The sequence below is a fragment of the Cicer arietinum genome, chromosome 7 (assembly GCF_000331145.2).
Source record: "Cicer arietinum cultivar CDC Frontier isolate Library 1 chromosome 7, Cicar.CDCFrontier_v2.0, whole genome shotgun sequence".
NCBI classification, from domain to species: Eukaryota; Viridiplantae; Streptophyta; class Magnoliopsida; order Fabales; family Fabaceae; genus Cicer; species Cicer arietinum.
Genome location: NC_021166.2, coordinates 32,050,348 through 32,062,223, shown reverse-complemented (window position 1 = coordinate 32,062,223; position 11,876 = coordinate 32,050,348). Strand labels below are relative to the sequence as shown.

The 11,876-nt window shown below is 35.1% G+C and overlaps 1 protein-coding gene across 1 annotated transcript; it reads left to right on the top strand.

Moving 5' to 3' along the window:
* Positions 1-6,372: 6,372 nt before the first annotated feature.
* On the top strand, positions 6,373-8,139 carry LOC101500055 (transcription factor TCP4-like). Its single transcript, XM_004509983.4, has 2 exons — positions 6,373-7,625; positions 7,718-8,139. The coding sequence occupies exon 1, from the start codon at positions 6,373-6,375 to the stop codon at positions 7,588-7,590; it is 1,218 nt and encodes a 405-aa protein (XP_004510040.1). The 3' UTR covers positions 7,591-7,625; positions 7,718-8,139.
* The last annotated feature ends 3,737 nt before the right edge of the window (positions 8,140-11,876 follow it).

The following is an 11,876-nucleotide window of genomic DNA, read 5'->3' as shown; positions in this document are numbered from 1 at the left end:
ATTTATTGGTCTAACTCTAACTAAAAGTCAACACTATGATAAATAGTCAATACTCTGATAAATTGTCAACACTCTTTGTAGTCAATGCTCTAATAAAAATCAATGTTATGAAAAGTCAACGTTCTGAAGAACACCAATTTGTACATCCTCTACTTAACACTTTGAATCTGTTATTTGTCTAAAGGTCTATGTGACATACACTAATCATGATATCCTCTACTCTCATTATCTCCATATCAAGATACCCAAATCAATTACAAGGAAAATTTTTGGACAATGTTTAATGGTTCCCTCAATTACAATGGACAATTTGATATGAAACCTCATGATGCACATTTCTTGCAATCAGGACAATGGCCAAAAACCCTAAAGTTCTCTATAAAAAGATATGCAACCCTAATTGAAGATACAACAACAACATAAAAAATAACAATGCACTACAATAAGCACAATAAAATCGTCCTTGCACTCTTGATCTCAGTAATTTGTTTTGTCTAAGTTATGAAAAATACTTTCTGAATTAGTAGATTAAATCCTTCAGTTTGAAGGGATTGGACGTAGCTTCCGTGTTGGTGGTGAACAAGGATAAATTGGCTATGTTGTTATGTGCTTCTTTTATATCTGCCTTTTTTTCATCATCTTGTTTAATCTTGTTCAAACATTTTTAAAATAAAACACAATTCAAACCAAACATTTCTTGTGTTTCACAATTCAAAAGAAATGGTGTACGTGATCTTGTATCCAAGCCTAAAGAAAATAAGTCAATTGGAACCAAGTGTGTTTTTAGAAACAAACATGATGAGAAAGGTGAAGTGATTAGAAACTGAAGGTGCTGGAAAACACAAGAAAAAGAGGGTTTATATTGTGTTTTTCCATTTCTAAAAGATACTACGATTGCTTTACTTAAAATTGTTATTTATCAAAACATTCAACTTACTCCTATAAATTAGGTTTAGTCAAAATAATACTGAATCATAAAGAGCTAAGATGAGAGGAATAGAAAGAGATAAAGGAAACACATCTATTTTTATACTACTTCACAACGAATTAGTGCTACATCTCATTCGCCCTTTATAGAGACATTTTACTTTAGTACAATGATTGATTTAATCCAATATTTTAATTTATAGAATACAAGTATGCTTTACTCTGTCTCTTCAAGCTTTGAATATTTTTCTCTAGCCTCTCCAGGATGTCATTGTCAAAATACTTCTTCAACTTTTGAGAAACCTGCGGTTGAGGTTCATGACTGTTGTTGTACCTTTTCAAGTACCTCTTAGGGGTAAGAGAGTTATTTCCACTATCGAGCTTATTTACATCAGTTTTAGTTTGTGTCTAAATTGACAACAAAAAAAGTGTTTTCTAGATGTTAACTCTCATTGAGAGGATGTTACATATCAAATCCTAAATTAGTACAAGTGTGGGAAAACACTTGTACTGATTGACATCAATTCTAATAACTATCTATCAAGAGGATTTTTCATTCATACTTTTCTTTTGATGTGTTCATGGCTTTTGCAGAATTTCTGCTTAACACATTTCTTTTTTCATTCTCTCTCTAACACACTATTGACTGAGCGAGTTCTTAAATATAGAGAAGAAGTGTTAATTGAGAATATTAACATAGGAGATCTTCTATAATCATTTAAGGTAGATCAATCTTAAAGATGTATCAATATATATCTTCATGCAATATTAAGAGGCCAAATCTCATAAGATATTACGCAGACTTTCATATAGTTTAATAGATTCAAGATTTTGACCAGAGGATAAACAAATTTGTATTCATTAAAACATTGACTATTTAGATCTTTGACTTTCCAAAGCGTTGACTTTCATAAGAGATGTCAAGTTTAAAACGTTTTGGATGAAAAAAGTCATTTGGGTTGGGAGAGAAAAGTTTTTAACAAAAAAATGTGATTTTGAAAACATCCAAGTGGAGACATGTTTAAATAAGCATTGAAAAAAAAATCAAAAAGTAGATTTTATTGAATGTGATCATCAAAGGAATTTTTTTTCAAAAAGAACACCTGTGATACGAACAAGGACATGACGACACATACCCAAATAGAAAGGGACTACACACGCATACGATAGGACAAACAAGAAAACATAAGCACACAAAACAAAGCATATAAGGGATGACAAACAAGTGCTCATAAAATAATGAAATAAAATGCAAAGTCCTTAACTGGATGACAATTGAGGGAAATATAGCAAATTTGTCCACTCACTTATCCTACCATAGTTGGTTAGACTTTTCTATCATATGGTCTTCTAACAAAAAGTAGAGTTAGCTTGTTTTCAATCTTTCTTCTTAATCAGCAGATGTAATCCTTTGTTCTAGTGCTTTGATTTTGTATTTGTGAGTCTTAGATGATGAGTCAAGAATGTTATACATCAAAGGCAAAAATCTTGTCCTTAGATATACATTTGAATGGTTTTAGACCTAGTAGTCAAAGGATTTCCAAAGTGGCTTATTTTAGGTTTTGAGATGTTAATGATTTTGACCAAATGACAAGATATTTAAACTCATTTATCATACAAACTTCTCTAGTGGTGAGATAAGATGATGGTCTTCCATAAGTAAGTTTTGGTCTTTTACTTGCAGTTCAAATTTCTTTGAGGATAACCTTGTTTCATAATCATTTGAAATATATCATATAAGTATCACATCAGATGAAGGTATTTTTTTCCATCAGAAGATTGAACTTTCAGCTTACTCCGACATTGAGCTTATGCTGATTCTTCCCAGAGGATAATGATCAGATTATTTATTATGTTTGATATACCCTTTTTGGGCATTGTTGGATTTTGTCTTGATTTAACAAAGAATGTTTAAGTGTATCCTCCAATTTATGTTATGTTGTTGAGCTTCAGCTTGTTGTCATTTAACCTTCGGAAAAATATGGTGTCGAGTGAGAGGTTGTGTTACTAACCATTTCTTCTAAACGGTTACCTGCACATTTCAACATACATCCTAGATTATTAAAAAAAAAAATTAAGAAAGAGAAAACATAATTAATCCAAAAACATACACTAATTTAGACCATTTCACTAGTATTTCTAGTAGTAAGGTATCTTTACTCTTACACGGTAAAGTGCTAAATCAAGAGACCGAGCTCTGATATCAATTGAAGGTGCTAGAAAACACAAGAATAGGGTGTGAAGCATCTAAAGGTTGGGTGAAATTGGTGCATTCCTTCTTTAGCTTAGGTAAAATGTAACACAGGTGAAACATCTAGATGTTGTCTTTGAAGGTGCTGCTACAAGAAGGGAGGAGTTTGAATTGTGTTTTTCCATTTTTGAAAGATACTTTGATTGCTTTACATAAAACTCTTCTTTATCAAAAAATTCAACCTACTCTTAGAAAACAAGTTTAGTTAGAATAAGGTTGAATCATAAATAACTAAGATGAGAGGAATAGAAAAAGATAAAAGAAACACAAATATTTTTATATTATAGTTCACAACAGATTGTTGCAACATCTAGTCTGCCCCTTATAGAGAGATTTTATGTCAGTACTTTCGAGTACATAATTCATTATTTCAATTTATAGCATACAAGTATTCATTATTTCAGATTGTTGCTAAATCTTTGTTCAATTTTCGGACTACCTCATTGAGGTTCATGAGTGTTGTTTACCTTTTCAAATACCTCTTAAGGGAGAGAGTTGTTATATGATATTGGATCCAAGTACTACTAAAAGGATTATTCGAAACTCCCTTATTTGCTTCGGTTATTGAGGATAACATAGTTTGGAGAGGGAATGTAGTGACAGTTACACAATGTGAAATGCGTACAAGTATGAGTGAATTTATTGATTCTTCCAACTTTCGAGTTAAAGTATGTTGGCAACTGCTTTGGAAACTTTGATATGGCGTATTTGTCGAAACTATTTGCCTACGATGTTGAGGTTACAAAATCGTGGGATAAACTATCCTGCAAATTGTGCTCTGCGTGATGAGGGAATGCAAGACGATTATCATGTATTTTCAATTATTGTAACAACCACAAGTGTTGGCAGCACTATGGCTCTGATGCTGCTGTTTTTGTAACTTATGTTGTCTAGCCTAACTCGATTATAGCTACTGTTGGCAAGACCGATGCAGTTCCAGCACATACAACAACAGGTGTGATATTCAGACTGTTGCATGTTCTCAATTCGGTAGAGGAGGTCGCATGACAATGATAAATTGGAGTATTTGGTAACATATTAATGCTATAATGTCATTTAGAAAATTACTTTTAAAATCCCCTACAAGTTGTTAATAAAGGCTTCAATATTTTCAAGGATTGGGGTTTGATTTGATTAAAAATGTGAAAACAACCTGTTCAAATGCTACTCCAGTTATTAGTGTTGCCTCATGGAAGAAACCTTCTTTTTCTTCTCTTCGTAGTCTGGTTAGAGATGTTGAATGTCATTTTGTGTTAGTCAAGACGAAATCACTCCCCCCCTATTGATGGTGACGCAAGTGGACTCTTCACTGCTCTAAATAATAGATGCAAGAGCTTTGAGTTCGATTCTAAAAATGTAAAAATGTAGTAGATAAAATTAATACTAATAAGCATGACTGTTTTGAGTTAACTGCCATCTTTGTCCATTGTCGTAATACTAATTCTATGTTGACTTTATTAAGAGACATATAAATAAAACATCTCATACTTTAACTACGGAATCCACATATTTAGCTAATCTGTGTAATTCTATTGATATTTTTATGCAAAATATTATTATTAATAAAATGTTATAAGTATTTTTGGGTAAAAAAAACTTTATCATTTTTTAAAAATTTAGTTCCGCATATGACATAATACATGTCTAGATCTCGTAACCATTGAGTCACGGTTTGATCAGTGACATGTAATATATACATAGAAACAATTTGACTTTATACAAAATTTTCACAAACCAGATAGAAGTAAAGTAGTTTTCAGGGAAGAAGTAAATTTAGCGATCCATGTTTGGGTGTACTAGTTTCTTTTAAGTGAAAAGGAAAAAAGTAAAGATAGAGAGAAAAAGTAGCCAAAAAAAAAGCTGTAACGGTGTCCCTTTCAAAAGGTGTGGTAGTGACTTATAAAGGATCTATTGCCCCAACAAGGGCATCCTCCATCCGCTTTTGAAAAAACAAAATCCAAAACAGTTTTAACTTCTAACTAGCAAGTTAAATTCTCAATTAACGATAATAATAATAATAATAATAATAATAATAATAATAATAATAATAATAATAATAATAATAATAATAATAATAATAATAATAATAATAATAATAATAATAATAATATAATAAAGAGAAGAGGTAAATGAAGAAAATGGAAAGAGGAAGAAAAAAAAAGGTAAATTGGTGAAAGCAAATATAGGTGAATGAATGAATGAAATTATGGATAGGTTGTTGGTATTATGTAAGTAGTGTGGGTAGTACAAGAAGAGCAGAAGCAGAAGAGCAGTGATGAAATAAAACGTCCATTCTGACCAAACACTGCCACCCTTCTCACTGCCATCATCATCAAAGGCTCTTTCTTATAGGGCCAGAATGAATTCCTCTTCCCTATAGCCTTAATTTACTGTTATCTCTCTCTCTTCTTTTCTTCTCTTGTCTTCCTGTGTGTTGAGATATGGAAAATTTGCTGGATATTTCACAAGAGGACACCTCGTCCTGTCCAAGTGGGTATTAACCAACTCAACCGTATTGAGATTATTGATTAATGCAATAGTGCACATACCAACTCAACTAGGAAAAGGCAATAAAGTGGTGCAGATATAGAGATAGAGAGAGAAAAGAGAGACATGGGTTAGGCTGAAAAGCATTCTTGTTCAAGTTTTGAGTTTGTTGGTGATGATGGAAATGGGAAGCAGCAAGTTTTGGCAGAAACAAGTTTCAGAATCGTGGCAGTTGCAACAAGAGTACAAGCAAGTCTCATAAAACCATTAAAAAAAGTTTAGTGTTTAGTTAAAAGCTGGAAGAAGAAAAGCACAATAAGGGTCTGAGTCTGGATCCTCCCAGAACAAGTCACCATCCTCCTCTATATCATCACCATCAACAAAACCAAGACCCTCACCACCATAACCCTGTTCTAAATCCAAGGCAATTAGGAGTTGATGAAGAAGATGAAGATGAACACAATTCTTCACCCTCATCTCACAAACCCAATCCTCACTACCATCAACAACACCAATACCAAGACCCAACCTTTCATCTCCCATTCTTCCAACAACAATATCTAGATATAGAACCAGAGGCAGAGCAAGAGCCAGAGTCACTTCAACCACCACAGAAACGGTCCTTTTTCCTTCCACCACCACCACCATACCCTCAATCTCATCAACCACCATTCTCATCATTCTCTTCCATCGAACATGCAAGAAAAATGGGAGAAACAACACAAGACAACAACAACACAGGAGGAGCAGGAACAGCAACAACCACGTCGAAGAGAATCGGAGGAGGAGAAATCGTGGAAGTACAAGGAGGTCACATTGTCCGTTCAACAGGACGGAAGGACCGTCACAGCAAAGTTTGCACAGCGAAAGGACCCCGGGACCGCCGAGTACGACTATCGGCCCACACCGCTATCCAATTCTACGACGTCCAGGACCGTTTGGGCTACGACCGACCCAGTAAGGCAGTTGATTGGCTCATCAAAAAAGCCAAAGCTTCAATTGACGAACTCGCTCAGCTTCCCGCATGGAACCCCACCGCCACGACGCCGCCATCTTCAACACCACAACAACATCATCAACATACAGATGAAATGTTCCACCGGCAATCCCCGGTGCACGATGACCCAGTGACCGGATCCACTAGCCGTAGAGCAGCGGCATTGGAGCGAAGAATACCACAACAATTTTCTTCGCAACAATTAGAATTAGAAGATAATAATAATAATAACAATAATAATAGCGGGAAACATAAATACAGCAATGCTTCTACTTCCGGTTTTCTTCAAGGGTCATTGGACACTGACATTGCGGATACTATTAAATCGTTTTTTCCAGTGGATACGGCTACGACGTCGTTTCACAGTTACCCACCGCCGCCATCGGATTTGCTTTCTCGAACGCCAACCACTCAGCAAGATCTGCGTCTCTCGTTGCAATCTTTTCAGGATCCTATTATGCTTAACCATCAGGCACAGAACCATCACGTGCTTTTCGCCGGAGCTTCTTCGCTCGGCTTCGACGGCGGTGGATGGCCTGAGCAGCAGCATCATGAAGAACATGACCATGGCAGATTGCATAGAATGATGGCTTGGAATGCTAATGCTGTTGATGGCGGTAACAGTGGCCATGGCGGTGGATTTGTCTTCACCGCTCCGACGCCGGCGTTCGGCGGTCACGCTCAGTTTTTTACTCAGAGGGGACCCCTTCAGTCCAGTAACACACCTTCATTTCGTGCTTGGATAGATCCGTCCATGGCGACGGCGACTATTGCCGATCACCACAACCATCACTACCTTTCGCCAATGATCCATCAGGCTTCTGTCTCCGGTGGTGGATTCTCCATACCAGCACGAATTCAGGGTGAAGAGGAACACGACGGTGTATCCGAAAAACCGTCCTCTGCTTCCTCTGATTCTCGCCATTGATGGAAACACTGGCAAAAAAAATTCCAAACTTTCAGGTTCTACCTTCTATAACCTCTTGTTGAAATCTCAATTGAATTCCTCTTTATTTATTTAGTCTTGCAATTTTGCTTTCGTATTTTGTTTTTAGGTTCACAGTTTGTGTCGAAGGTGATTTTTGGAGACAAGTTTTGCTTTTGATTCGTTAGGATGGATTTTCAGCTAAAAATTGGAATTAAAGAGCAGCTTGGGTTTGGATTTCAGATGTTTCTACTTCAATTCAATGGCTTATTAGCCGTGTGGGATCCCATAAAGAAAATCTGGAGTGAATTATTCATTCAGGTTTTCAATCCCCCGGTTTGTTGTTCTGTTACTTACGTTTTTCAAGCTTTGACTAGGCTAAGAGTACTATGTTTGTTTGTTTTGCTTCTTCTATGTTGAATTCCTATGTTAAAATTTGTAGCCCTTGTATTGTGTTTTCTTTGAACTGTTCCATTTCTAGTTTCGACTAGTAATATGGAAAAACATGCAGGATTAAATAAGTGAGCTAGTTTGCTCAAAAGTTGTTGTTTATTTCCAACTTAGTGCAAACCCAGACGCAAAAGAGAGCATTTTCTCATTGTGACAAAAAAGGTAGTAAACCCAAATAAGCCGACATATAAACTTTGCATATTTAGGTTAGAGCATCAAATTTGTGTATCATTTGGCTTTGGGTTGGTGTCGTTAATGCTGTCTTTGTTGTTTTTTTAACCGCTTTCTAGTCCACCCTTCACTAGTTAATTACTAGCTTCCTTGTCATGGAAAAACAATTGGAAGTAACATCTATATTATATTTCATCATATATCATATCAATCTCTTTCGTGCTTGAATTTTTGGGAGCATTTGACTGAGAAGTCACTGTCCTTGAACAATAGAAACAGTTGATGAAAGAAACAGGTTGTATGTTGATGTATGAGAGTTGATTCCGACCTTGGTAAAAGAGAAGTATCCTAGATTCATTACGGTTTGCTGCTTTGCCTTTCACATGTCATATTTTTAGTCCTTCTTCAGCTAGTTTAGTAAGCTATGATAGCGACTAAAAACTTTTATTATTAGTTAACACTCACTTACCTACATAATTATGAGTTTAGTTCAAGGGATATAGCTTCATTATGCAGTTTTGAACCACACCTCTGGGAATTAATTATAAGGAGTTTTTTGTTTGTTTGTTTTCAACCCTTTAACATGAGGTACTGTGTAATAAAAGGGGGAGAGAGAGGGGATTATCTGATGAGATGGATAGATAAATAGTAATACCTCCGTTACTAATTACAAAAAGGTAAGACCTTTTTCTAAACAAAATATGTCTCCTTATATAAAATTATTTTTTAATTACACAAATTACAATAACCATTGATTAGTTTTTTTATAAAAATACCTTTGAGTAAATATAAAAAAATTAATAAACCAACTACTTCTGTTTCTTATTAATATATTTAATGAGAATTACTTTTTTTAATTCTTGTTCATTGATCAAAAGGATGTTACTACATATAGAAATAGAAATAGAGGTAGTAATAGGTATCAACAAGTTGGAAAAGTGAAACGCAAATAAAGATGGGGAGCCATGAAAAGGATGGGAATAGGTGAGCACAACGATACTCAATTATGAAAGAGTACACACTCATGGATGCCACCAAATATTGATGCTTGTACACCTGTATGTGTATGTGGTCCCCTACCTTGTACTATCAGAGCCTCATAAAAAAATCTTATGCTATGTCTTGTTGAGTGAATGCTCTTTTTGGGGATGATAATTAATAATAATGAAAATCAAAATGAAAATAAGAATAATAGTAGCTATTAGTTTTTTGGTCAGTCAGTTAGTTGATAAATTAACATAAATCCTAATGAATTATTAGCTACCCTTACCACATTATTGATGTTGTAAGGATCATTATGCTACTCAGGTCAGGTTGCTATTTGTGAAGAGTGCAAATATTTAATTAATATACCATACCACCATGTACAGTTAGCTAACATGATATCATCCAATGATATTCACATAGTTAAGAGCTAAAGCAGCTTAATTGTATAATTTTTTGGGAGTGAGTGGGTGATAGAGCATGCAATTAATTATATGTAAATTAGATAATTTAGATATAAGTTGCCTAATTATTGTTTAGTTGGGATTTAGCCTTTAGGCCTTTTAAGTTATTATTTGTCATCTAAAGTTTTCAAGTCATTTTTTTTTTGGTAAAGCATAACATTTTATTCATGTATGTCTGAATCATCTCTCTATTTAGAAGTCTAGCAGGTTGTGAATAAAAATGGTAAGGGTTGGGTTGATAGTAGGTGTAGTAGCTTGAATGTCCATAATTATATGGATTAGAACAATATGCATAAAGTGTGTACTACTGGTTAGGGTGGTTTGGGGAGTGAGATGTTGGTGTTTGTAGGGGGGAATAAAATGTAGTGTGAAATGGATGTGCCATGGGAGGGGATTGTGTACAAGAATGAAAGCACCGCCAATAGATAGGCCTTCTAGGAAGAGACTATGAAAAGATGTGAAACTAGGGTTCTAAAACTATGAATAGGGAGAAACAATGGAGAAAACTATCTAGAAACATAAAACTTAATTTCTTTAATCATTTGGATTCTTAAATGTCTCCATGAAATTACATATATAGGATTAATAATGGATAATAACTTAAAAGGCCGAATGGTTAAAAACTTAACTAAACAGTTATCACATTTGTCAATTACACCTCTAAAATTAAATACCTAAAATGTGCTTTCACCATTTATACTTCTAATATTTATTGGACTTCGGTCTCAAAATAATAAATTTTGAATTATTTTTAGTAATCATGTGAATTATTTTTAGTTATTGCTCCCATCAATAACCTTGCACTCCTCCACCAGTACTCAGCATCCCCCAACAGCATATAAGTGGCATAGCTGACCTTCACTCCCGCCTGACACTTTATCATATCAAAGATCTTCTCCACTTCTTGGATCCATTGATCCGCCTTCTCTGAACCCTCATCCCCCTTGAACTTAGGAGGATTGTAACGACGGAAGTCTTCTAACCCTCTTGACTCTGCAGCACGGATCTCTCTTCCCCTCTTTTCAAGATCCCGTTGAGTCTTGGCAGCAGTCTGCGCGGCGATAGAAGCAGCCATGTTATTCATAGCCTCCGCCATTTGATCATTCCTATTAGCGTTGTCTCTCGGAGCGTCATTCCTTCTTGGCGGCATGGTTTCCTATAAAACCATCATCAAGTAGAGTCTTAACACTACTTCAAATAATTCCAAACTAACGTCCCACTAACAACACACAAATAAATTGGACTTGACAACTCAAGTCACCTAAACCGACACATGATCAGATAACAACTCCTAACCTATAGGTCGACCTACAATCTATAACCAAGGTTCCACAGCTCCCAAAGAAAACTAAACCTACGCTCTGATACCACAATGTAACACCCCGTTTTTCAAAGCGAGGGTATATTTTTTTTTTCAAAAGAAATTAAAATAAAACAAAGTAAAACAAATGAGGAAATGTCTTTGGATAAATAATTGAGTCATTATAATTTACAATAAGTAACCGAGACATTAAGAGATTCCCCCTCCTTAACGTCCAGTTAACTTAAACGGTTTTCAAAACAAAATATTAAGTAACCGAGACATTAAGAGATTCCCCCTCCTTAACGTCCAGTTAACTTAAACGGTTTTCAAAACAAAATATTAAGTAACCGAGACATTAAGAGATTCCCCCTCCTTAACGTCCAGTTAACTTAAACGGTTTTCAAAACAAAATATTAAGTAACCGAGACATTAAGAGATTCCCCCTCCTTAACGTCCAGTTAACTTAAACGGTTTTCAAAACAAAATATTAAGTAACCGAGACATTAAGAGATTCCCCCTCCTTAACGTCCAGTTAACTTAAACGGTTTTCAAAACAAAATATTAAGTAACCGAGACATTAAGAGATTCCCCCTCCTTAACGTCCAGTTAACTTAAACGGTTTTCAAAACAAAATATTAAGTAACCGAGACATTAAGAGATTCCCCCTCCTTAACGTCCAGTTAACTTAAACGGTTTTCAAAACAAAATATTAAGTAACCGAGACATTAAGAGATTCCCCCTCCTTAACGTCCAGTTAACTTAAACGGTTTTCAAAACAAAATATTAAGTAACCGAGACATTAAGAGATTCCCCCTCCTTAACGTCCAGTTAACTTAAACGGTTTTCAAAACAAAATATTAAGTAACCGAGACATTAAGAGATTCCCCCTCCTTAACGTCCAGTTAACTTAAACGGTT

Bases quoted from the DNA above. Each gene is read 5' to 3' on its own strand.
- LOC101500055 (XM_004509983.4), top strand. From the start codon at position 6,373: ATGGGAGAAACAACACAAGACAACAACAACACAGGAGGAGCAGGAACA.